Source organism: Pelecanus crispus, chromosome Z (genome assembly GCF_030463565.1).
Source record: "Pelecanus crispus isolate bPelCri1 chromosome Z, bPelCri1.pri, whole genome shotgun sequence".
NCBI lineage: Eukaryota > Metazoa > Chordata > Aves > Pelecaniformes > Pelecanidae > Pelecanus > Pelecanus crispus.
The window spans coordinates 45112657-45140128 of record NC_134676.1 but is presented as its reverse complement, the minus strand read 5'-3'; the positions used below and the strand labels follow the sequence as shown (position 1 = coordinate 45140128).

Here is a 27472-nt window from a genome sequence, read left to right as displayed (position 1 = left end):
GAAGCACAAGTTTCTCTTCTAGAGGACACGCGGCGTGTGTCCACTTCCCCACCTGCCCCAGGTTTTCCCACCTCCTGTAATTTGCGGTTTTCTCGTAATTTGCTCTGAACATTAGCTACTTCGGGGGCGGGGGGGGTCCTGCCTTGGCGGGGCTGGCCGTGACATAAGGCTTTCGCCACCAGCAGCGTGGGGGGGACGCGGCTGCTGCAGCCCCCGCTCCGCCGCGGGGGGAGGGACGGGGGGGGCGGGAGGGGCGGCCGCCCCCGGCCGCCCCTCCCGCCCCCCCGCCGTCCCTCCCCCCGCGGCCAAAACCCACCCCCAAATACAGCCCCCCCGCCTCCCACACACGCCCCGCCCCGCCGATCCGAGGCCAGGCCCCGGCGGGCGTCGTGAGGCGGGGCCGTGGCTGCCGGAAGACCCGGGCGGATCGGCCGCGCGGAGGGAGCGGGGCCGCGCTTCCGCCGCGGCACAATGGCGGGGCGGCGGTAGGAGGCGGGCCGTCGGCGGCCGGTGAGTGCCCTTTCCCTCGGCGGGTGGTGGCCGGGCAAGGCCTTCCCCAGCTGCAAGCGGTGTCCCGTCCCCCGTCCCCCCCCCCCCCCTCCCCCGGCCTACGCCTCCCTCCCTGCTCGGCCTTCCCCTGCCTGGGCCGCGGGCCGCCCGGCTGAGGCGGCCGGGCCGAGCTCTCCTGCGCCACGCAGTCCCCGCCTGCCCTGCACCCCTGTCCCCCCAGCCTCCGCCGGGCCGTCCCCCGGGCCTCGGCTCGTTCGAGGGGTGGCGGGGGAGGCAGGAGGGGGCTGGGGGCCTTCGTCAGCCGGTGGGAGGACTGGAAGGAGGGGGCCGGGGGCCGCCGCCTGGGAGCAAGGCAGCCCCGGCCCGCGTTTCCTGCGTGGTGGCGACGGAGGGCCGGTATCGTAACATCACCGCCTGCGTCCCGCTGGCAACTTGGCCGCTGCTTGTGGCCCCGCAGGGAGCCGTGTCGTCCCCCAGCTGCGCTGCTGGTGACCCGCCGGGGCAGCCCGCCCCCGCCCCCCTTTGCCAGACCAGCGCACCTCCCGTCGTGGTTGGGAGCCAGAGGCGAGTGTAAACTTTGACTCTGCGCTCCTTTCCAGTGCAGGGAGCGTGTCGTCATCCAGCCTGGCGGCTGGGTGTAGGCGTTGCTTCTAGGGATGACTCTAAACCGAGTTGCTTTTAGGTCACTCTGAAGTTCAGATTTGACAGCAGTTTCTTTCCTAGAATAGGAAGCACGTTCCCTTTGCGCGTTTGAAACTTTTCTTTCAGCTCTCAGCTGGCATAGCTGCATCTCCGCAGTCGTATGTAACTGGCTATGAAGTCAGGTCTTTAGGACAGGAATCCTACTTGTTTTGTCACTCATGTAAAACCTCTTCTGCTTAAGAGGCGGATAAACACTAAAAGCCTCAAGCCTATAGAAAGCAGACACTGAGATGCCTAAGGGTGCCTTTGGGGCCTGCAGAACTTAAAAAAAACATTTAAGAAAATGAGGTACCCTACTCCCATATTAAAGGCAAAAGAAGGGCATTTCCTGCTCTTTAGGTGCTTCTTCTAAATGCCCTACAGCCTTCTCTGCATCCTTAAGCACATACATGTCTTTTGAAAGCAAAAACCTTTTTTGTTTGGTTGTATGTGTCTATATTTAAATCTTACAGTATTCGGTGTTGATGTGACTGCTGCTGCTTACACGTGTTTAGTCAGTCTCTTCCAGGTGACTTCCCCTTTCACAGTCCACATGAGTTTATGATAACACTGGACTTACAGCTCCCTCTTGTACAATAAGAACATGGACACGACCAAGTGAGAGAGCAAATTGGTAGCCCAGATGTTTAGAGAATACTAAAATAATAAGAAATATGAGTGCTTTAATACCCAGTAATGAGAGACCTCAGAATGCTGGTCTTAGGTAAAACGTGCAGAGTGCACTGGGCAGTACAGCATTGTTTCTTAATCATTGAATCAGATTTGCCTGACAGATGGATTGTTACTCAACTTCCACATCTCTGTCTTCTCCTTGATCACAATTTTCATTCTTAACAAGGTGAACAGTGTCTACTGTGAGGAAAGGAGACTATTCAGATGATACAGAATGGCACTGGGGCCATCCTTGCTATTGCCTCCTACATGTTCTACATTACATGTTCTACATGCTACAATGTTACTTCAGTCATTCTTTCAAAGCTTTCCTGTACTGAGCTGAAACTCTGATGTGGACTCTTAAAAGTCGTTATCTGTCCTAAAGGGGTCTAGACCTTAATGCCTAAAAAAGCCATAGGCTGTCTCTGCATTTTGTGAATCACCTATAGGTATTAGACATTTTAAGGGGAGAAACCTAGCTGAGTTTTGAACTGCCTTTTTTTTGGTTGGAGCAAATTTTGCTTTCCACCAAGACTTGCCTTCCTTGATGGTATTACAGAGCTAAGGCTTTGATTGTTGAGATTTCCATAACAAATAATAACCCATGTTTATTGCTTGATTAATTTTAAAATACAGTTTTTAACTTTTTAATTTCTAGGCGGGAATCACTGAGTTGGACAGCAATAACCATGGGAGATGTTGCAAAACCTTGTTTTGCCAAGCAAAATAAGGAACAGGAAATTTTACATCAAGAAGAATTAAAAGGAAGCCCCTTACAGAAAGACTACCGAGTCATGGATGAATACGGAAATGGCCATAGCAATAAACCAGAGACCAGCCTGCAAAAGAAAAAGGCAACACCGGGTCATTATGGAAGCAGTCCCAGGCGAGGGCCACGTAGTGTTTTGAGTAGCCCAAGTTCACTTAAAAACACGACTTACAGTCAAGGGTCAAAGTTAAATGATACCCAAAGAGACCAAATGAAGAAGTGGGTATCTGATGACCACCGTGGTACGTCTGACAGCTGGAGAGAGTACAGATCTGTTGCCTGGATTCCTGTACATTGCAGGACAAGAAAGGACTCTTTTCATGAGGTTGAAGGTGGTGGAAACAGAAATGTAAGACGACAATTTCAGGAAGACTTAATGAGTGAAGATGTGCCAGATATGCAGAAAGGAAGCTCTGGTAATCAACACGTTTGTTTTTACATCGCTATCCAGTAAAGTAGCTTTCTTTGTGTGTTACTGAAAAGTAAAATTTCAAGATTCATTGTTAAAGCAAAAAAATCATTTTTGTTCTGTCATATATTGCAAACTATTGACTGTACTATACTGCAGCACTTCAAACAAATTGTTACAGCAAATGATACAGAACTTGTTTTATAAATTGTGTTGTCTTTGTAAGTTGGTTTATAAACAGCAGGAGCAAGTAGATTGCAACATCTGTGTAGTGTCCCTGTTTGCAGTTTTCCAGGTACAATTTGATTGAATCTGTCAAGGCTGGCAAGGGATGTTTCAGTTAATTTGGTACAGGGTAAGATTTTGGAGCTACCAATGAGGTCTGCGACAACATATCTTAATGAAAATTGAAAACAATGCCTCATAGGTATGGTGAGAACTTCATACTAGCAACAGTAATACAGCAGTAATGCAAAGTATTTCTCCATGCATATTGAACTTCGCTATGGGCAACTGGTACTAATAATGAGAGTACGTGACCTAAGTATTGAAATGCAAGAAAGAACAGGCTAAGGGAGGATAAAGTGATCAATATCATAAGATCTTCAATCAGTGTAAGTACCAGAAGGAAGTGTAAGTAGATCAAAGCAGAAAGAGGAAGTTTTAGAAAGAATGTAATTAGATAAAATAAAAAAGTCTAAGGCACAGATGAGGTGCTGCTAACACAGAACAACCTCTCTGTTAGCAAGAGATCTGTCTTCTTTTAGTGAAGACTGGGGGCCAAAGACACTATTGACGTGCCCCCCTGCTGAGAAGGAAAGCTATTGCTTGTTGATACCAGGAAGTCCAGGAATTAGATGTCCTTTCCCTTGATATATCAGCTGTCACTAAAAAGATAAACTGTGAGCAGGTGCCCGGTGTCTCTCATTGTGAGAAGTAAGTTGCACACTTAAGCTCAGCCTCCGATGGGGAGAGAGCAGAGTAGAATGCTTTCGCAAGTTTGTTCTCAAATTTGCGGGGTCTAATGAACTTTGTTCTGTGAAACTTCAGGAACTCACTGAAGTATATTTTTGGAACCACCAGCAATCATACCTGAAAACTTATTCAGGAGAAGTGAGCTACTGGCATGTAGGAAAGGGCAGGCATCTCTTAAAAGTGGAATTAAAAAAATGGTACGCGACTTTATCTTGGGAATCCGTTCTGGAACAAATAATGTAACCTACTATAAGTATTTGAAAGGTAACAAAGAGGTGAGTAGCAGTAACCATGGATTTGTGAAGAGAAAAGTATGCAAGTCCTTCTAATTTCTTTCTTTAAAATGATGATCAGTACCCTGTAGATGTGGAAGAAGCTAGTACTAGTACGGTAGTACTTTAGACACTCTTATGTGACAGTCCTGTAAGTAAACTAGGGGAAAATTCTCTAGATGAAGTTAATACAAGAGACTTGCAGAGCTAGATAACTATATTCAGAAAATACTTAACAAAGATTTTGTCAACATGATAGGAAGCATTGAGCAAGCATCTACAAGGATTCTGTTCTGTTCAGTGTTTATTACGCTATTCTGATGATGAAGGAAGACAGCATGCTTATTAATTGTGTGCTTTTAAATTTGAATATGCTGTGGAGCTGGTGGGAACTGAATGTGGAAAAGCAGGAAGGTAAATTAAAATAATTTTGCACAATTAGAGAAATGACCTACATATAGGATGAAATACAAAAGAACTATGTGCAAATGCCATTGTTTAAGTAGGAATGTCAGCTGTAAAAATAAAGGAAGAAAAGTTGTTATAAACTAGTAGTATTTTCAGAGAAGAATCTGAAATCTTAGTGAATCAGAAGTTGATAGTGAGTAGGCAGTGTCATGGTCTTGTGAGGCATGAAAACAGATTCACAGCCTGAAGTACTCCTTTTTCTGTCAGTCTTTGGTAAACTCAGTTGCAGTATTCTGTCCAGCTTTGGCACCCCACTGGAATGAATAAAATGGGAACAGTCCAAAGAAGGGCAAGAAGAATGCCAGGACACACAGAAGACAGAAACTACGTGAACTGTAAACAATTGCCAATCTTTCTGCAAAAGGAAAGGGTAGGGAGGCATGATAACAGTCCTGAGCTGTCTAGAAAGGTATTAAAAAGCTGGTGTAGTAATCTGGCTTGCATCTTTCCAATAGATGGGGCACAAAGCAATGGGCCTAAAATTGAGCAAGAAAGGTTCAGATGAGGAATAAAGGGAAAGTTTCTAATGGTAAAGCTAGTGAAGTACTGAAGAGGTTGTCAGGACAGCTCATGGAGTATGTGCCTGAAGGCCTTTAAGAACAGGTTAGGTGAGCATTGCTCAGGATTGACAAAGTTCATTTCATCATGCTGCAAAGCATAGGCATGCCATAGCTCACCTCTTGAGGTCCCTTCAAAAGCTCTAATTCTATGTGAAGTAGCAAACAATTACTAAAAATGTTTCTTTCAGCATTTCCTTTTACTTGAAATCTTGTTGTCCCTTTCCTTTATGCCTTTCTATTGTAGCTCGTAAGGAAGGAGTTTGCCAAATCTCTGTGGCACTGATTTTTCTGCAGGAGCTTGAACTTTAACTTGCCTTTAGTACTTTATTTACTCATTAACCTATAATTAGATTGTCAGTACTGTAACTATCAAATATTAGAAGTATTTATTTACTTTGTAGGGTTTTTTTAAAGTTACTTAGTGGTTGCAGAAATAATTGGTAAGTAGGTAGTTGTCACACGCTTTCCTGCGAAGACGTTAATTTAATAGATTTTTCTCCAAGTTCTATCTACACCCATCAGCAAAAATGTAGTCAAACAACTGTGGTGCGTGTTAGGAGTTTGAGCAGGAGAGTCAGCATGGAAAACGAAGGGATGCGTAAAGTTCAGAGACTCAGACTTCTGTTTCTACTCCTCAGAGCTTCCTTTTGAGTACTGTCCCTGCAACCTCTTAAGCCTTAGTTCTGTTTATTCCACCATAAACTTGTACTGCTGCTGAAAGAAGTTATATTACCATTCTTGTCCTGTTCCTGTTTACACCACCAGCACATGCGTGCTGCTTCCTGACCTGAATCAATACACAGCCAGGCTATTTCCCTTTTGCCAATTGTTAGAGACAAAAATTGTGGTCTCAGGAAAGAAACTTTATAAATGTGTTTGGTAGAGCAGTTGTGGGTTGGGTTTTTCTTTTTTTTTTTTTTAATTACTACAAATTAAAACCTCATGCTATGATAAGGGTTTTGGAGTCTAAGGAAGTTGCGTGAACTTTCTCAGAAGCAGGGAACTTCAGAAGTTCCATGCATCTAGTCATCCTGTATAGCTGTTCAAGTGAAAGGTAAGATGCGATGTAAAGTCATGTGTGAAAATCTGGCCTGTGTATATTCATTGCTGAGATGATTTTTACAGGTATTCTTTGGACCAGTAGCAATTCCTGCTTCAAAATGATGACAAAGATTGCTGAAGAGTAAAAGTGGTATTTACATTAATTTGTTCCAGAACTTTTGCTGTAAACATAACAAGCTTTCTAAGCATGTTTATTCTGCCAGTTGTATAGATTTATTAAGCAATGTGTGCAAATACTTAGCAAGCTCATTCTTTATTGACTTACATAGCCAATAGGGGTCTTTTTGTTTTTGTTTTTTTTTTTTCACTTGTCTATTTAATAATGTGAAGGCAATACTGATCCAAATGCTGGCTTAATTGAAAGGCAAGTGACATTAACAGGCAGTTATTACTGGTGATAATAAATTGTTGTATGTCAGCTAAGCTGTGGCAGTGCTATATCATAGTGCTGTTAGCTCTTACAAATCATTCAGATTGGCCTACGCTCGCTAATTTTGTGATATTTGTAGTGGTCTGTGGGTCAGTTCACCTTCTAGCTTGTTTGTCTACCTAAGTCTGACCAGGCATTCTGAAATCTTTGGATATTGTTATTGTGTAGCCCCAGCCAGCAACTCAGCACCACACAGCTGCTCGCTCACTCCCCCTGCCCCGCTGGGATGGGGGAGAGAATCGGAGGAGTAAGAGTGAGAAAATTCCTGGGTTGAGATAAGAACAGTTTAATAATTGAAATAAAAATAAAGTAAAACAGTAATGATAATAATAACAATATAATAATAATAGTAATAATATACAAAGCAAGTGCTGCACAATGCAATTGCTCACCACCCGCTGACCAATACCCAGACAGTTCCTGAGCAGCAATTGCTACCCCCCGGCCAACTCCCCCCAGTTTCTATACTGAGCATGACGTCATATGGTATGGAATAGCCCTTTGGTCAGTTTGGATCAACTATCCTGGCTGTGCCCCCTCCCAGTTTCTTGTGCAGCTGGCAGAGCATGGGAAGCTGAAAAGTTCTTGACTAGCACAAGCAGTACTTAGCAACAACTAAACCATCAGTGTGTTATCAACATTCTTCTCATCCTAAATCCAAAACACAGCACTATGGCAGCTACTAGGAAGAAAATTTAACTCTATCCCAGCCAAAACCAGGACAGATATATTTTACCTTTTCATTATAATGACATACAGGTATGTCTCAACTAGGCAGTGAAGTCTGTTGCATTTAGTTTTAGTTTTTTGCCAGTTTTAGCAAAGCTATCTAAAAAAGTCGGTGACTTCAGTGGGACAAATGAGTGTGTTTTAGTAGTTCGGAATGAAGGTACTATAGGTTATGACATAAATATACACTCTTGCTATTATGAGACTTGCACAGAACAGATTATGAAAGCATGCAGGGTAGATGGTTTGTATCTTCTTTGACTCACACATAAGTAGAATGGTAATTAAAGAAAAAAACCAAACAAAATGCTGTGTGGTAATCTGAAGTTATTTGACAAATTTGCTCTCATAACTCTTTATAAGAAATGAAGAAGCTTAGGAAACCAAGAAGATCAAGAAGAACTAGAAAAGATGAGTATGATCAAGATGAAGTGGATGGTCCTGTCATAGACGAATCTGTGCTGTCGGCAAAAGAACTTCTAGGGTTGCAGCAAGCTGAAGAACGATTGAAGCGAGACTGCATTTATAGACTGAAGAAGGTGCCACTGTCTTTACTTGTATAGTTGTCTCCTATGTTTTTTTTGTCTGTAAATACAATATAAAGGGTACACTTTGGGCAATTTCTTTGACTGTAGCTAGAAAGTCTAGTTATAGAATTGATGTAATATACAAAATGGGTGCTGTTAATGAATTATGAAGAGAAGGCAGGTTATCCTTTGGTTTTTTACTGTAATAAATCTTGGTTTGGCAAATGGCTGCTCCTTTAGTTCATGAGTTAACATCAGATCAGTAGATGCTGGGGCAGTGGACCAGAAAAGTTTTATTGTATGTTTGTTTAGTTAATATATTCTTCCATGGGCACTGGGTATTTTCCACTGTAAAAACAAGCTGTTGGGCTTGATTGACCCAGTACCACCATTCTTCTGGCATTATATTTCATATGCAAACTTTTTGACTGTAAAGATGGAGGTAGGAAACCTAAAGTGAGTATTTCTGGACTTCAGAGTTACAGTCATTCAATTTAGCAAAGGTATTGAATTAAATGAAGGTAACATCTTTCCATATTTTAGAGTTTTTTACTATCTTTATTTTAGCATCCTCGAAGCTACCCATCAGCAAAATATACCTGCAAATTGTGTGATGTTTTGATTGAGTCGGTGGCTTTTGCTCATAAGCATATTAAAGAGAAAAGACACAAGAAAAGCCTAAAGGTGAGTTAAGGACAAGAAAAAGCATAAAATGCAGATATATGAAACTGTCCTCACCCTACTAATGTCAGTGAAACTGCACTGCTTCTAAAATCATTCCACATTTATTTTTTACCATGTTTGAATCTTTTTAAAAATGAGTAAACTTGGGACCTGGACTTAGCTTCTGCCCTCAGCTTTGGAATTTAATTTGTACTTTTCCATGCCTATTATTATTATTAAAAGAAGTCCTCATTTGAAGTATAACTCAGTAATATTTTGTTACTGGTGATTGAAGTATAATAAAAAAGCTGTACCAACTGACTCTTCTTTTTTGCTGTTCAGTAATTATTCTTGTAGACTAGTTATGTGTATTCTTCTTAGTGTATATTTCATTGGCATATTTCAACAATGAAGAATTTTGATCAAGTCCAGAGCAATGAGGAGTAGCAATAAGCAAATATAATTGGTATGGCAGAATTAGAAATCATAACCTATATGTCAGGGTGAAGATTTCAATTCAGAAATACTGTAAATTAAATTAAGAACTTGTGGAGTGTTACAGACTTGTTTATAGGTAAAGGAAATAGGTTTGTTTTGAACATAAATGTCAAAATAGCTTCCAGCATAACCTCAATTTTGCTTTCTATTTTTTTAATTAAATATCTTGAGTTCCTTCTACTTTCTCAGCGTGAAGTGGACAGAAATATTTGTCTTCTGCAGGTTTTCTATTTCTTCCTCTTTGACTCCTACCCTTTCTCACTTCATAGGTGATGAAAGAATTGGTGACTTTTTTTTAATGTTCCAAATACATGTATATGTACCTCTGCACATTACTGAAGCCTCCTGGAATATCTAATTCTTTATACCTGTCACAGTTACTCTCTTGATGTTCTTGCTTCCTATTACCTCCTTTGTCTGGAAAACCTGTGGTGGTGTTACTTGGGGTGAGTTGCAGGCATTCGTTCTAGCACATTAAGCAACTCAAGAAAATGATTAAAATGTCAGTCTTACTATCTTTAAAGGAAAAGCAAGAAGAACAGCTGCTGACCGCTCTGCCTCCTCCAACGGCTTCCCAGATACAAGCTATTGGTGTTGCTATTGAAAATGTAGTGCAGGAATTTGGCTTAAATAATGAAGATCTAGAAGAAAGGCTCAACATTAAAACAGTGATGGAAAACTTACTGCGTCAAAAATTGCCAGGTATTATTTGCAATTTGTTTTAAATTCTAGAAATGCCAACTTTAAAAAAAAAAAAAAAGAAAAAAGAAAACAACAGCTCATAAAGTGAAAACTTAATTAAAAACCTTGGCTAGCTAAATTCTAAAACAGTGTATTCAGTTACTAGTCTGTTAAATGACATGATGTGGCAATATAACCCTGTACCAGAATTAAATTACAATGGTGCTCATGACCCAAACAGACCTGTAGTAGAAAGTGAAGATGAACAGAACATGAGGGGCGTTTGACCTTCATGATAAGCCTTTACTAGCAACAGCATGGAAGGCAGGATTTACTAACACAGTTCTGTGCTGTTGGAAGACCCTTCTCCATTTCTGGTGGTTATCAAAACTAGATGTAGGTTTAAGATCTACTGACAATGCTGTAAAGTGGCTACAGACTTAGAATTAGATATAGAGTAAATGCAGTATAATTCTTTTTGTTGCAGAGTGCTCATTAAGATTGTATGGCTCCTCCTGTAGCAGATTTGGTTTCAAAACTTCAGACATAAACATAGATATCCAGTTTCCTGCCAATGTAAGTAAGACCGTTTTATTAAGTATGTCTGAGTGGTTTTGAATGTTTGCACCTTTACGTAGATTATAGTTTAAATATAACTTACAGTGTGGTAGTGGCACTTTTTATGAAAATGTATTGGGTAAAACAGAGCTACCACATTAAAATGGTCTTAAAATAACATTCCTTGCTTCATACACCAGTAATGGTCAGGCAGTATAATACAGCTTTGTGTTTTATCAAACCTTCCTTCCGAAAAACTGAAAACACTTTAAACATCTGTACTCCTAGCAGTCCTATGAGACAGATCATTATTTGTCTTCTCTTACAGCTGGATTAAATGGCACTTCCATGATCTTGTTTCTGTACTGATATATGCACATCAGAGTTTTTGATAGCCAGGTTATTTTTCAGCCATGAAACCAGCTTACATCATTTATATGTGAAGTAATTTAAAGTCTTGATTTGTCATGCCAGCTGTTTCTATGCATCTTTGTGCTTGAACATTGAAAAGAAATTAAGGACTGTAAAAAGGTTTTGATTCCATACTTATTCCTGCTGTAGTTGATTTGGCAGTCTCATAGTGACAATTCAGCATTTCCTCTAGGCAGCAAAGATGGCAATGTTGTAGGGGAAAAGAAGGATCCAAGTACATAAAGTGCATATAATTCAAAAAAGCTATGATTCCGATCTTTGCTGAGAGGTAGATCCACTATGTCAGAAGTTAATCACATTTAAGCACACTGATGAAATAGTATTTCTGTTGGTGGGTTTTTTTTCCCCACAACCAAGTCTTTGATAGAGGTAAAAGTATCTTTACTTACAACTACTCCAGTATTATTTTTTTTTCTTCAAAATAAGCAGAGTTCGTATTCCTTTTTATATAATTTAGCAATAACCAAGGGCTTAAGGCAGGTTTTTTTCAGTTGCTGTTATTTCGTTTCCTTCTTGATCCCCTCTCTGGAAGAAAAACAGAAGTGGCCTAGGGGCAGTATTTTAAAATTTTTTTTGAGTTGTGGGAAATCACCTTTTTGACGGCTATGAAAACAGCTTTATTACCTTTATTGACAGATGACTCAACCAGATGTTCTCTTACTTGTGCAAGAAAGTCTCCAGAACAGTGGTAAGAAAAAAATGCTGCCTTCTCAATTCTGTTAAACTATTACTGCTTAGTATTATTGAATTCCACCTCTGTTGAACAGGTAAACCACATGTTAATCTATTTTTAGAAAGATGTGAGACTGAAAAATACTGCAGGAGATAATACATTGGCAGAACTAACTTTGGTTTGGTATTCAGTTTTATGACTATTGAAGTCCCATTATTTGTGTTGATAAGAGAAATTCCTAGTGGGAGGTTTTCTTCTAAGATGTCATTAAACCTAAGGTAGACTGTGCTGCCTTTCTTTCCCCGGACTGCGCTATTAGCCATGTATAGTACAGAAGGTAGCCTAAGCTCTTCTAACATGTGATCAGAAACTTGGTAATGTACTTTTGGATTGTGGTCTCTTTTCCTATAAATATGTGCACATGCCTGTTAGTGCAGTAAGGCCACGTACAAATCTCTGCATAAATGCATGTGTTTTTTCAGGTAATGAATACAACTCTATGCACTCATGCAGGCAATTAAAGTTTAAGATCTTTAAAACAATGCACTTACTCAAACCAATTTGAGCATATGCAGGCAAAAAATGAAAAGATGGGCAAGAAACTCTGTCCTTTTAAATGCAGATTGTAAAAAGTAGCTTTACTACTTCTTGCCCTGCTTTATGCCTACAGATGGGAAATCATAGAATCGTTTAGGTTGGAAAAGACCTTTAAGATCATCCAGTCCAACCATTAACCTAACATTACCAAGTCCACACTAAACCAATTAAGGGTAGAGTAGCAACCCCACACCTCCTAGCTTGGTGGCTGGATCATTTATAATGAAAGTAAAAACTAGGAATCATTAAGATTGGAAAGGACCTCTAAGATCATCAGTCCAATCATCAACCCCAAACCCCCATGCCCACTAAACCATGTCTCAAAGTGCCACGTCTACCCATTTTTTGAACGCCTCCAGGGATGGTGACTCCACCACCTCTCTGGGCAGCCTGTTCCAATGCTTGACCACCCTTTCTGTAAAGAAATTTTTCCTAATATCCAATCTAAACCTCCCCTGGCGCAGCTTGAGCCCATTTCCTCTTGTCCTATCGCTAACTACGAAGAGACCAACACCCACCTCGCTACAACCTCCTTTCAGGTAGTTGTAGAGAGCGATAAGGTCTCCCCTCAGCCTCCTCGAGGCTAAACAATCCCAGTTCCCTCAGCCGCTCCTCATAAGATCTGTGCTCCAGACCCTTCACCAGCTTTGCCCTTCTCTGAACACGCTCCAGCACCTCAATGTCTTTCTTGTATTGAGGGGCCCAAAACTGGACACAGTATTCCAGGTGTGGCCTCACCAATGCCGAGTACAGGGACACAATCACCTCCCTGCTCCTGCTGGCCACACTATTCCTGACACAAGCCAGGATGCTGTTGGCCTTCTTGGCCACCTGGGTACACTGCTGGCTCATGTTCAGCCAGCTGTCCACAAACACCCCCAGATCCTTTTCAGCCAGGCAGCTTTCCAGCCACTCTTCCCCAAGCCTGTAGCATTGCATGGGGTTGTTGTGACCAAAGTGCAGGACCCGGCACTTGGCCTTGTTAAACCTCATACAGTTGGCCTCAGCCCATCGATCCAGCCTGTCCAGGTCCCTCTGCAGGGCCATCCTCCCCTCCAGCAGATCGACCCTCCCACCCAGTTTGGTGTCATCTGCAAACTTACTGAGGGTGCACTCAATCCCCTCATCCAGATTGTTAATAAAGATATTGAACAGAACTAGCCCCAAACCAGAGCCCTGGGGAACACTGCTCGTGACCAGCTGCCAACTGGACTTAACTCCGTTCAGCACTACTCTCTGGGCTCGGCCACCCAACCAGTTTTTTACCCAGTGAAGAGTACGCCCATCCAAGCCATGAGCTGCCAGCTTCCCAAGGAGAATGCTACGGGAGACTGTGTCAAAGGCTTTGCTAAATTCTAGGTAGATGATGTCCACAGCCTTTCCTTCATCCACCAGGTGGGTCACCAGGTCATAAAAGGAGGTCAGGTTGGTCAAGCAGGACCTGCCTTTCATGAACCCATGCTGGCTGGGCCTGATCTGCTGGTTGACCTGCACATGTCCATTGAGCGTACTCAGTATCCGTAATCTTTCCTGGCACTGAGGTCAGGCTGACAGGCCTGTAGTTCCCTGGGTCCTCCTTCTGGCCCTTCTTGTAGATGGGTGTCACATTGGCAAGCCTCCAGTCATCAGGGACCTCCCCTGTTAACCAGGACTGCTGATAGATGATGGAAAGCAGCTTGGCAAGCTCCTCTGCTAGCTCCCTTAGTACTCTCGGGTGGATCCCATCTGGCCCCATAGACTTGTGAGCATCCAGGTGGCATAGCAGGTCATTAACTGCTTCCTCCTGGACTATGAGGGCTCCATTCCGGTCCCCATCCCTATCCTCTAGCTCAGGGGCCTGAGTACCCTGGGGATGACCGGTCTGGCTGTTAAAGACAGAGGCAAAGAAGGCAGTAAGTACCTCAGCCTTTTCCTCATCCTTAGTGACAATGTTCCCCCGCCCCCATCCAGCAAAGGGTGGAGATTCTCCTTGGCTCTCCTTTTATTGTTGATGTACTTATAAAAACATTTTTTATTATCTTTTACAACAGTGGCCAGACTGAGTTCTAGCTGGGCTTTTGCTTTTCTAATTTCTTCCCTGCATAGCCTAATGAGACCCCTGTACTCTTCCTGAGTTGTCTGCCCCGTCTTCCAAAGGCAGTAGACTCTCCTTTTTCCCCTGAGTCCCAGCAAAAGCTCCCTATTCAGCCAGGCCGGTCGTTTTCCCCACCAGTTGGTCTTACGGTACATGGGGACATCCCGCTCCTGCACCCTTAAGACTTCCTTCTTGAAGAAGGCCCAGCCTTTCTGGACCCCTTTGCCCTTCAGGACTGCTTCCCAAGGGACTTTCCCAACCAGCATCCTGAACAGGCCAAAGTCTGCCCTCCGGAAGTCCACAGTAACAGTTTTTCTGCCCCTCCTCTTTACATTACCCAGAATCGAGAACTCTATCATATCATGGTTGCTAAGCCCAAGATGGCCTCTGACCACGACATCTCCCACAAGCCCTTCTCTGTAAACAGCAGGTCAAGCGAGGCACCTCCCCTGGTAGGCTCGCTTACTAGCTGCATCAGAAAGTTATCGTCCACACACTCTAGGAACCTCCGAGACTGTTGCCTCTCTACTGTGTTGTATTTCCAGCAGATGTCTGGCAAGTTGCAGTCCCTGACAAGAACAAGGGCTGGTGATTGCGAGACTTCTGCCAGCTGCTTATAGAACGCCTCATCTACCTCTACATCCTGGTTGGGTGGTCTATAGCAGACTCCCAACAGGACATCTGCCTTGTTGGCCTTCCCCCTCATCCTTACCCATAAGCACTTGACCTTATCATCACCACTGTTGAGCTCTATACAGTCAAAGCACTCCCTAACATACAGAGCCACCCCACCGCCTCTCCTTCCTTGCCTATCCCTTCTGAAGAGCTTATAGCCATCCAGTGCAGCACTCCAGTCATGAGAGTCGTCCCACCACATTTCTGTGATGGCGACTATGTTATAGCTATCGTGCTGCACAAGGGCTTCCAGGTCCTCCTGTTTGTTGCCCATGCTATGTGCATAGGTGTACATGCACTTGAGCTGGGCTATCGATTTCGCCCCCAACGTTGCCATGCTGCTCCTGGGCTCCTCACTAGCGGGCCTGTTTATATCCCCTTCCCCCTTCAAACCTAGTTTAAAGCCGTCTCAATGAGTCCTGCCAACTCATGGGTGAGAATCCTTTTCCTCTTTGGAGACAGCTGATCTCCATCAGCCTCCAGCAGGCCTGGTGCTGTGTAAACCTCCCCATGATTGGAAAAACCAGAATTCCACTGGCTGCACCAGCCTCTGAGCTACCTGTTAATCAGGTGAGTTTTCCCATTCCTTTCAGCATTCTTCCCTGAATCAGACAGTATGGTTCCAAACATGTATTAAACATGCATATACTTACTGACCTAGATTTTTCTCATTGCCACCCCTACCTCCCATTGTATGTGCATTTTCTTGTCTGGTCAAATGACCATCACAGTTTTGAGAATATTGTATTGTACAGCCAGACTGGAGGAACGATGACCGAGAAGTTAGGATCTCTAATGTGTTTTGAAAGCAAGGAATATTTGTATTAAAATCTGGTGCAAAGCCTTTTTCTGTGAGTCAGAAGATAGAGGGACAGAGTATTAGGCATTTGAGGTACCCCAGTGGCAAAAGCAAGATGTTTGTCAAAGAAGTCAGATGTCCAAATGGCTAGGTAACATCAAGAAAACTTGTCATTTCAGAATTTTTGAGTTGGGTATCTAAAGTTTTTTCATAGTTTCCTCTCTACCTGGCCCAGTGGAACAGTGAGGCATCAAAAAATAAGCCCAGTTTGGATCAATAAACCCTACTAGAAGAAGGGACTGCAGTGGCATGTGCACTTTTTTAATGTTAAGATAAAAATTGTATTCGGAAACCTATATAAAGAATAAGATGAAAAAATAAAAAATTAAGCATAGCAAGAAGACATTACATCATGTCAGTAAGCCTGTTCTATACTTACATAGATCACTTCTAGCTTACCAGGGAAAATAAACTTGGATATTTTCTTTCTGTCTAGTACTGACATAACGCTCTGTTTTTTTTCGTCTTTCACACTAACATTGTTTTACAGATGTCATTGGTCTGTCTGTATGATGGGATTACTGAAGCCAGAACTTAACCAAAATATACCTGCTTAATTATACCTACTGTGTATATGAATTTTGAAAAGTTCCTTTTTTTCTGGAGTATTTTCTTAACAGTGCTTATCATAGAGCACAGACCATATTCCTTCCACCACATATGAAAAACTTGCTTTAAAGGAGTGATGGGATTAATCTATCAGATGTACTGAGTTCTTTGTCTCAAAATTAGTCATTATATAAAGAAGCTCAGGTTCTAGCTGTGCTCCCCTAGTTGCATCCAGTTCAACATATTTTTTGTCAACACCATGCTTAACGTGGCTTCTTTTTTTTTTTTTTTTCTTTCTCCCCCCTAGAATCTTTTACGGAAGTTGATGCAGATTTCCATGCTAGAATACCAGTGGTGGTGTGCAGAGAAAAGCAAAGGTCTCGGTTGTCACTTTGTGTGTTCTAATAGTATATAGCAATGTAAATTATATGTACCAACATCTGAAAAATGACGTTTCTGTACTAAATTATTACAGTTCCATGGATCTTGAAACACAAACTAACACTCATGGGCAAGTCATTCCTAGCCTAGAATAAGAGGGTAAGGGTTGTTCTGTCCTCAGCTGTGTATTTCCCAATCCCTTCAACCATTACGGCTTCCAGCATGTACCCTTACCCTTCCATTTGGGATAACTGCTTAAGCAGAAACTTTCCTTCTGTATAGGTAATGTAAATACCATATTAAATTATGGATTTCTGCAAGGGCAAGATCAGCTTGCTTAGCCTCACTAGTATTTTAAGAACAAGTGAAAGACATTTTAATATTTTGCCCATTTAATGGATATCACTTAAGATTCATGAAACATTCTACAAACAGCTACTGATACAGAAATATTACCAGTTGTTTGCTGCTGCCTTGATCTTTCACTGTTTGAAAATGTTTCTTGTGCTGTAGAAGCAGCATAGAAACTGTTTTCTGATGGGTGTGGTATGGGAAGATGGTTTTGATTCATGAAGGAAATTAGTACTGTAATTTTTTTTTTTTTTAGTTCAGTGAATTAGTATCATTAGAAACAAATACTTAAATTTGAATTGTATTTGAAAACACATTTATAGAAAATTATAATGCATATGTTTTCAACCTAACCATAAATCAAATTGGTTTTCCATGCTTCTTTTAATGTAGATACGGTGTCTTTGAGAGGCTGTTAAGTCTTTCCTTACAGACTTCTGCTACACTGTTTTGTGAGATGTCATCTGACCTATGGCTGTTCTTACAAAACCTCCAAGATCTTTTACTTTGTTTCTTTTTGGGTTTTAGTGGCCTTATTTGTAAAGTGAGTGCCGGGAATGAGAATGCTTGTCTGACAACAAATCATTTGGCTACACTTGGAAAACTGGAACCTACTGTAGTACCTTTAGTGATTGCCTTCAGGTACTGGGCAAAGGTAAGAGTCATTTGTATTCCCCTATCTGTGAATAAATATTGAATGAATATTGATACGGTGGTAAGACTGTAGGTATGGTTTAGAAAACAGTTGTTGAAACAGTCTTTAGAAAACGAATTGGTGAAAGGATATTTAATTTTTTTCTAAATTGTAAATTTATAAATTATATAACTATCATTTGTGCATTAGAATGTTCCACTAAATTTCAAAAGTGGAATTTTAAGCTTCAGCCAGTGGCATGCAGACTGTAAGTATCCTGCTCTGTTACCAAACAAGTCATAAGAATGTATATGAAATGGAATTACCAGTTTCCCATAAATTTAATCCATCATGAAAAAAATGAAAGAAAAAGCTGCTTGTTTCTATATACGTAAATGAAAACTTTCTTGTGAATTAAAATAACTTGTTCCAAAACTTTGTGTACCTGCAATTAAAATATGATTTAAAAAAAACCCAACATTGAAAAACTTTTGGCTTGTACCATATCTATGTAAAATAAATCATCATTTTTGCAAATGTGCTGTATGCTGTCTGTTTTGCCAGTCTGTATCCTATGGCTCTTACACTGAAAATATTATGGTAATAATATGACTCCAGTAAATATGCAGGCCTTGAGAACAAAGTCAGTCTCACAAGAGGTCAAAGACTTATGAGTTTCTGTCAGTATTTAATGTGACAGACTTCTGAACAGTAATTAAAAGAATATTTTTCACGGTATCACTTGAAACTTTAATGACTGCACAATTTATTTTTACAGTTGTGCCGTGTTGATCGTCCTGAAGAGGGAGGCTTGTCACCTTATGTGTTCGCTTTAATGGTTATTTTCTTTCTACAACAGAGGAAAGAGCCTTTTCTACCTGTCTATTTGGGATCATGGGTATGTGTATTAATACACTGAATAGTATGAATGAGAGGACCAATCACCTGTGGTGTGTAACCTGTCAGCTTCTTGCTATTCTGAGCAAGCCATAAGCCAGCTATTTCTGCAGGAATTCAGGAAGAATGTGAATTCAGCCAGACTACTCCTAACCTTTGTATGCTTGGCTGTAAGGATGCAGTTCACAATTGTAGTCATTAAGTGCTCTGTTGCCCATTTTGTGAGTAAGGAGAGCTGGGCATTGAATAATGTACTTTGTAACAACCTACTTCCTCATTTCTTCAACCTTTCTTCCAGACTTTTCAGAACTCTGAATTCACATAGCTACATCCCAAAGCAATGTGTTGAATTTTGACATAAATTCTTCAAAATGTAGACCACATTTGGGGGGCACGGTGGTGTGCTTTCTGCCCGAGGGATCAGACTAGGGGTTTAGAGCACGTATTTCTTGGGTTTAGAAGCTGAAATGCATCTTAATATCAGGCGTTGTATTATGGACACAAAGTCAGAATCCAATTCTCCAGGACACCATTCAGGTGTTATATTCATGGCACACATTTTTGTTCTTATAATGACCTGTTATATTTAGTGTGCATGGTCCAGTTTCCATAACCAATTACATGGGCCTTGCAGTTAACAATTTCCTTCAGCACGTGACTGACTCATTCCCAAAGCCTCTCCACTCTCTGCACTGAATAAAAGAACAGTCCTACAGTATATGGCCATGTAGTTAAAAAATACATATTTATGCTTGTGTAATGTGCAAAGACAAGGTTCTGTGACATATGAATACCCTTCCACAAGCACTGAACTCTTGAGAGTATTTTATAGAGAAGTATAGGGAGAAGAGCAAAGCAGATTGGGATATATTCTAGGCCTGGAACAGCTATTTTTAAACTTTGTTCTGTTTTTAATTTGGTTTACTACCATGGCGGGGGGGGGGGGGGGAGATTTAAAGTTCATATGATGTTTAGCTTTATGTTTGTTTTTCTGTTTCCTTTAGATTGGAGGATTTTCATTAAACAAATTAACTAATTTTCATCTGAAAGAAGTTGAGAATGATGCTGTGGTTTGGGAGCATAACCCCATTGATGATTCTGATTTGCCACAAGAAACTTCCCCTAGAAGGGGCAAGGTCTGAACTATTTAGTTTATTTCTGTAGTAGTCTAGCAGTCATTGCTGTTCTTGAAAAAAGAACCATCTTCTATTTTTGTTTAGTGTTTATGTTGCAAAGCCACAAGCCGAACTAAAAGTTTGCATGACTGCTTGATACCATGCTTACTATGCTTACTTCTTGGTGCTAACAAGCTAGCAGGAAACTAGGTGTTATTTCAAACTCTTTAATAAGACCAGGGGTTTTAATCATGGAATAATAGAATCATAGAATTGTTTAGGTTGGAAAAGACCTTTAAGATCATCCAGTCCAACCATTAACCTAACGTTACCAAGTCCACACTAAACCAATCAAGGGTAGACTAGACTAAACCAGTCCCAAAGTGCCACGTCTACCCATTTTTTGAACGCTTCCAGGGATGGTGACTCCACCACCTCTCTGGGCAACCTGTTCCAATGCTTGACTACCCTTTCCGTGAAGAAATTTTTCCTAATATCCAACCTAAACCTCCCCTGGCACAGCTTGAGCCCATTTCCTCTTGTCCTATCGCTAACTACTTGGGAGAAGAGACCAACAGCCACCTCACTACAACCTCCTTTCAGGTAGTTGTAGAGAGCAATAAGGTCTCCCCTCAGCCTCCTCTTCTCCAGACTAAACAACCCCAGTTCCCTCAGCCGCTCTTCATAAGGCCTGTGCTCCAGACCCTTCCCCAGCTTCGTTGCCCTAATCTGTCAGGGGAGAATATAGTTTATAGAGTTGAAGCAATTTTATCTCAGAATTAGGTTAAGCATATGAAAAATATTTCCTCTTAGCTTTGAACTATTCTTATAAATTATTTATTTTATAATACTTAGCAAGAAACAGTATCACTATATGATTGCATGTTATGATGCTTAACAAAACAGCTTAGGCTTTGCTAAAAAATAGGCTACATAATCTATTTTGTCCAGTTAAACTAGATGTGATATTTTCTTGGAAATTTATAAACTATGGCCTAAGCACGTAAATAAGGAATTGTTATTAATCATTGATGCTGTTCTTTATTGATGCCATGCTGCAGTCCTTCATTTTGAAGTTTCATAATCTGACTTTATACTACCTCTTCCAGTTTTTTAATTGCAGGTTTTAGTGCAATTGCAAGATTATAGAAGCAACTGTAAATTTTGTAGTATTACATTACAGATGAAAGACAAGGAAGTGTAACAGCTAAACACTGTGCATTAAATATTATTTAAGTTTTTCTTCTGTAATTGACAGGTTCCCTTAGTATTTGGTTCAGGACAGCAGTGTTCAGCATCTGCTGGTCAGCTCTGGGTAGAACTGCTTCGTTTCTATGCCTTGGAGTTCAATATGGCTGATTTGGTTATTAGCATACGACTCAAAGAAACAGTGTCTCGTGAATCAAAGGACTGGCCTAAAAAGCGCATTGCTGTGGAAGGTATATATATCAACAAACTTCAAAGAACTGTTACTTTAATTTTCTAGGGTACTGTCTTGGCTATTGACATTGTGTGTAGTAACTTCGAATTTTTCAATATTGGACTGTGATTCCCAATAATATAGTAGAATCTGTTTGGAAAAAAGAAATCAATTTAAGTCCTATTTCTCTTGGGTATTTTTTTCAGTGTTATCAGAACTAATTAAGTGGACTTAAAAATTGTCTTCAGCACAATTCATAGATCTTATGTCCCTACAGAATGTTTTAGAGTAACTAACAGTAGCATATTGAAATTTGGTAAGATGTAAGTGTATACTTTTTTTTTAAAAAGTTAACTCCTGCACTGCTGGCTCACTTCTTCTTTCTACTAGACCCATATTCAGTCAAAAGGAATGTGGCAAGAACTCTGAACAGCCAGCTAGTGTATGAGTACATTCTTCACTGCCTGAGAGCAACTTACAAGTATTTTGCGTTGCCTCACAAAAAAAGTGCAAAAGTGAGCAAAAAATCCTCCCCAAATGCCGGTGAGGAGAAATCCCAAATGCTGGACCATGAAAAAGATGCTATAAAGCATGAAAATTCTGAGTTGCAAAACTTGGATGGTAGAACAAACACAGCCGTAGTGGAAGATTGCATAATGGAGACTACAGGTACACCCCAGGCACATAGAATTGATTCTTCAAAACTGTGTGATGGCTCAGAAAGCTTCACAGAAGAAGAACTGGCTGATGATATAAATCATTTGGGAATTGCCCATGAAGATTCAGACTGTATAATTGAGGAAGTTGTTTCTGGAGATAATGAGGATTTTAAACCAAGTTGTGAAGAGACAGAGAGTGGAAATGAAGAGGAAGAGGAGGAGGAAGAGGAAGAACATGAACAACAAAAAAGAAGATGGAATAATATCCTGACTACTGAGCAGGGAATAGATGAAGAAAGTGATAGTGGAGATCTCCCTGTTACAGTGAATGAGCATGATATAGAGACATGTAGTACTTCAGACTTAGAAGGTTTTCAAAATGTTGCACTTACAGAGAGTGATGAGTTTGGCTTAGAGTGTGGTGGTATAATGGATGGCAAGATTGACATTGATGAGGAGAGCACTGAAGGTACTGATGAAGTGGATGAGTCGCCCAAAAAATTTGTGTGTTCAGCTCAGAGTCAAATATCCCAAATGATTAACTCAGATGATGAGGAGGAAGAGGAGGAAGAACCAAGTCTTCTAAACCAGAGAAACTGTGGTGTTATCATAAGATCTGGAGATGAACTAGGTAACACATACACTGGATCTGGAGATGATGATGCACTGTCAGAGGAAGAAGAAGATTTCTCCATCCCAAATAAATACGAGGACAAACGTTTTGAAGAAAATGTGGATGGACCTCTCAGGATCAATTTGAGTCAAGACGATCTTACTGAAAAACGAAGCATTTTTGAAGAGAACACAGCAATAGAACAGTGTTTAGAATCTGAACTCTTTTATGAATTCAGTAAACCAGCTTTTACAAAGGGCAAGGTAAGCAAGCTGTATCGGAACATAAACATACCGCTTATGTTCTATTATCAGTTATATGAAAGTGTTGCTCAAATTTATTAAAGCATTATGGCTTTTAAAACCAATCTTGCTTTCTGTTCATGCAGTCTCCCACAGTAGTATGTAGCTTGTGCAAACGGGAAGGTCACTTAAAGAGGGATTGTCCAGAAGACTTCAAGAAAATTGAGCTTGACCCACTGCCAGCGCTGACACCCAAATTTTCAGTTATTCTAGATCAAGTTTGTGTCCAATGTTACTGTAAGTTTTTTCCTTTGAATATTGTTATGTGGTAGAAAAATAATTGAAAAAAAAAAAAAAAGAAATAACCACAGGCTAGCGGTATTATAAAGGGGACAGTTTATTTGCTACACTGCATCCAACTTTCTTAGGTACAATTCTAAGATTTGTAAGGGCTTTAACAGGGCTACTGAGTAGTTTGTATCTAGAGAAATACAAAATGTTTAGGTTTATCTTCCACACACTGGCTGGCTGATTACTCATTTAGGCATCTTAATATAATTTCTATGGGTTTAACTTTGGGTGGGTTTTTTGACTTTTACATTTCTGTTTACTTTGAATTTCGTTACTATTCCTTAACTTGTGCTTTTTAGTAAACAAAGACTTCAGTGTTCTAGAAAAAATTGAGTCAAAATACTGTTTTGTAATACTTTTTCACTTTTGTTCTTTTCAGAGTGACCCAACTTTCCTCCTTTCTCTCTCGCCATTTCTGACCAGACAAAATGCATTATTTGTCTAATTAATGTTTTTCTTTGAACAGGTATTTCTCTTCTACTTCATCCTTGCTTTCTTTCCTTCACATGTGATTCTTCTCTTCTCTTGCTTTTTCTCTCCCCCCTGCCCTGGTTTTAAACCCCTCACATATTTCATTTGAATCTTTGCTGTTGACTCTTTCTACAGATCAGTTTGCCTGAATTGTTGTCCTTTTTTTTCTTTTTTCTTTTTTCTTTTTTTTTTTTTTTTTTTGTTTCCCTTAAGATGATTTTGCTCCAAATATTGTAGAGGATCAGGCTCGGGAACATATAAGACAAAACTTGGAAAACTTCATTAGACAGGATTTCCCAGGTAATTAGCCAGTTCTAGCCTTATATATATACTTCGGTGTGTTCATATTTGAGTGTTTTCCAAGAAAACGTATCATATCAGCATAATAAACATTTTAGGTTTTGAACGTTTAACCTATATTGTTGCTCAGCATTGCTATACTTCGTTACATTAACTTCTGTTTTAAGTCTTTTAAGGCTTTGGTTTAAGTCTTTTTTGACTTAGTCATATATAAAACACATTAGTAGGAAGGAACAGTGGCAAGTTAAGGAGAAAACGATCAAAGCAGTAGTGGAACAGTTTTATAATTGTTATTTTAGCTTTATTCATTAGCCAAGCTTCTTGTTGTTGTATCTGCTCTAACAAACAACAAGCTTTTTGTAGTCCTTCCTACTGAAACTCACCGGTTTTGGAATATTTTAAAATACAGGCACAACGTCTGACCTATCTGCAAAACTTAGCTATTTGAATTCTTTGTTTGTTTCTGGAGTTCTTACCTGCAACACCTGGACTTCAGTTCATAGTCTTTTAAAATTAGCAAAAGATTTTTTAGCTGGAGCCTGCTATGTTGGCAGATAAGTTCCTTACCCTGAAAATCTCTGTAGAGAGCAGTCTTACGTATTTTATCACATTTCAGCTTGGACCTGCATGCTCATGATTTATTGGAAAACATAACTTGTTCCTGGATCTGTCAGGCTGCTCATTGGAACCAATAAAAGTAGAGATTCTTTCCTCATCAGCAAAATTGATAAGAAAATAAGTTTTGATGTACCATAGAAAGATAGTAATGTTTTCATGCCTGTATTAAAAGACATGCAGTGGTTTGAAGCTATATACAATTTGAGATTCTGTGTCAATATGTGGTTATAACCCATCACATCTCTTACAGGAACCAAGCTGAATTTGTTTGGCTCCTCAAAAAATGGCTTTGGCTTCAGACAAAGTGACCTTGATATCTGTATGACAATGGATGGGCTGGAAACTGCTGAGGTAGTTTGAAAAGGTTTTTTTTTTAATAAATGCAAAATTTTGTGGTTATATTTTATATATAGTGTAACAAATTTATTATTTTATAAAAGCTTTTCGCATTAGAAGAAAACACAAATTGGTGCCACAAAGGCAGACTATTTTAGGGGCTCTTGCTGTTGGTCTAGGCATGAGTTTAAGAACTACTCTCAGTACTCAGTTTTCTTCTGAATTCTGCACTACCATTACTTCTAGCATTAGCTTTGCAGATAAATAACCTGCTTTGTAGCATAAACAGCTAGAATGGGAGACAGTGGAATAGAACATCAATCTCCTTTCATGCCTAATATAAACTTTTTATAAGCCTATGTTAAGATACTATCTAGTGGTGATTTTACAAGTGCTAATTTAAAACAACTTCTGGTATTCACATAATTCTGTATAATATAAAACTCTCAATTATACAGCTTTAAGCTTAATGGCAAGTAATAAAAGGTTTGCCTAAATACTTGCAGCAGATCCAACTTTGAACTGTTTTTTCTTGATGTCTTAGGGACTTGATTGCATCAGAATCATTGAAGATTTAGCAAAAGTTCTCAAGAAACAGTCAGGTAACTTTCTTGAAAATTAAAATAAGTGGTTCTGTTTATATGACTTCAGTTGCTGTAGTGAGAATGCTTTGGAGCACTGTAGATGAAAACCATTAAGATAAAACTATATTGAAGAGCTTAATGTTAGTAAGAGTGAGGTTATATGTTGTTAACATTTGGATTTATTTTTGTTTGCACATGTAGGTGTGTCTATGAGGTTATAATGTTACAGGACCACATCTGAATTGGACAGATAGTATATTTATAACCTACATGCATAATAAAAAACCTTAAGTTAAAGCTTGAGGTTTCAAGTCAGTAGTTATTTTGTATTTGTATGTTCAGTGCCTAATAAGTTAACAGTAAAAGGTAGGCTGATACAAGTTTGCAATGGGAATTCTCTTTTTTCCTACAAGAAATTATCATTTTATAGTGCTTGTTTTGGTGTATCTCACATGAATTTAATGCAATTGGAGTGAACTATCAATCTCTTAAGCTTATTTTTCTGTAACAGTTAGACTGCTCTTTGTTTTATTGGGAGGCTAAACGTATATTGGTACATATTTAGTAGATTCATCATGTTTGACAAATGCCTAAAATAATATTAAAATACAACTGAAATACAATTTTGGTGTCAACTAGGATTTTATTTTGTAGCCTTTTTACTACAGCATGGAGTTATTTGTAGAGCATTTGATACTGTGAAGACTGTATTGCAGTCGTTCAGTAAACACACATTTCATCCTAGGTTTAAGAAATGTCTTGCCTATAACAACTGCTAAAGTCCCGATTGTCAAATTTTTCCATGTCAGAAGTGGTCTTGAAGTGGACATCAGTTTGTATAATACTCTGGTAAGGTTATCTCCTCTTTATTTTTCTTTTTTTTTTTTAACAGAAATATGTGAGTCTGCTTCTTGAGATTGAAGTGATTGTTTGTTGAGGTTCAATAATCAACTGTTTCTAATTACTTGTTGCAGTTCTAGATTTCCAAAAAAAACTTTTTTTTTATTTGACTATGAGTGAGGTCAGTTACACAATTGTGACTTTAGAGTTGTCACTTCTCTAAGAAAATATATTAGTTCTTCAGTAATAGTAAGAAATAGTGATTTAGGTGCTTAAGTCTTTCTGTGAATGAGAAAGACAAAATAATATAACTTCCGCTTGCCTACACCCCACTTCCCATCATGGCTTTTGCTTAGCCTTGAGACCTGAAATAGTGATTTTGAACCCAGCTTGCCTGAACTGGAATATGTGTTAGAACTTACAAAAACCCACAAGTTCTTGGCCAAATATTTTAAAAACAAGTTTTGGGTTTATTCAATGTCTCTGAACTTCAAAAGCCAGTTCCTTGAAACATCAAAGGAAAGTAAGTTCTAGAGCCAACTATTAAACTTTCTGAAGTTTTTGTATGAGCTCAAGGGGAGTCTTGAGGAAGATACCTCAAACACTAACTAAGTCTGAAAGTTTTCTTCTTGAAGTTATGCATCCATATGGGTCAGTTGATAGCTTTCACATTTCTGGGCTCAGATCTCTTAGTTCAAGAACTTACCTTCTACCAAATATTTTGAAAATGCAGTAGTTGATTAATGCTTCCCTTTCTGAAGTACTGTTCTGTGAATGCTGCTTTGTACAACTTCTGTGCAGATTAAGGTTGTTGATCAGCTTTTTAACAGAGCAGGTGATATAACCTCTTCGTTGAATGCTTCCTCTCTCAATATGCATTCTACGATGCAGGGCTTGGCATCTGCATTTCTTGAGCACACAACTTAAGAGTTTTTGGTTTTCGTGTTTTCAGCTTATTCCTTCATTTCTTCAGAGCTCCTGTATTTTCTGTGTGACTTTCTTATTTTATAGGCCTTGCATAACACAAGACTCCTGTCATCATATGCAGCCATTGATCCTAGAGTAAAATATCTGTGTTACACAATGAAAGTCTTTACGAAGGTAAGTATATTTCAGTCATTCTAGCAGCAGTAGTGCCTGCAGCAAGAGATGATAACCATAAAAGATACAAATCATGTTTCTTTTTCTAGATATGTGACATTGGAGATGCATCTCGAGGTAGCCTTTCTTCTTATGCATATACTCTTATGGTGCTTTATTTTCTTCAACAGAGAAATCCACCGGTCATCCCTGTTCTTCAAGAGGTACAGTATATCAAGAAAGAAACGAGTATC

The 27472-nt window shown here is 40.0% G+C and overlaps 1 protein-coding gene across 2 annotated transcripts in view; it reads left to right on the top strand.

Annotated features, from left to right (window-relative positions):
• Nucleotides 1-475: 475 nt before the first annotated feature.
• Nucleotides 476-27472, top strand: part of TUT7 (terminal uridylyl transferase 7) — a 38395-nt gene continuing 11398 nt past the window's right edge. For both annotated transcript variants that reach the window (XM_075726230.1, XM_075726229.1), the window contains exons 1-20: nucleotides 476-510; nucleotides 2525-3051; nucleotides 7904-8079; nucleotides 8635-8751; nucleotides 9753-9930; nucleotides 10397-10485; nucleotides 11536-11587; nucleotides 16634-16703; nucleotides 17587-17713; nucleotides 18471-18590; nucleotides 19594-19725; nucleotides 20963-21143; nucleotides 21515-22659; nucleotides 22785-22935; nucleotides 23674-23760; nucleotides 24629-24729; nucleotides 25259-25316; nucleotides 26044-26147; nucleotides 27150-27239; nucleotides 27329-27442. In XM_075726230.1, coding sequence (XP_075582345.1) covers nucleotides 2556-3051; nucleotides 7904-8079; nucleotides 8635-8751; nucleotides 9753-9930; nucleotides 10397-10485; nucleotides 11536-11587; nucleotides 16634-16703; nucleotides 17587-17713; nucleotides 18471-18590; nucleotides 19594-19725; nucleotides 20963-21143; nucleotides 21515-22659; nucleotides 22785-22935; nucleotides 23674-23760; nucleotides 24629-24729; nucleotides 25259-25316; nucleotides 26044-26147; nucleotides 27150-27239; nucleotides 27329-27442 — 3588 coding nt within the window. In that variant the 5' untranslated portion in view covers nucleotides 476-510; nucleotides 2525-2555. The remainder of the gene's footprint in view (nucleotides 511-2524; nucleotides 3052-7903; nucleotides 8080-8634; nucleotides 8752-9752; nucleotides 9931-10396; nucleotides 10486-11535; nucleotides 11588-16633; nucleotides 16704-17586; nucleotides 17714-18470; nucleotides 18591-19593; nucleotides 19726-20962; nucleotides 21144-21514; nucleotides 22660-22784; nucleotides 22936-23673; nucleotides 23761-24628; nucleotides 24730-25258; nucleotides 25317-26043; nucleotides 26148-27149; nucleotides 27240-27328; nucleotides 27443-27472) is intronic.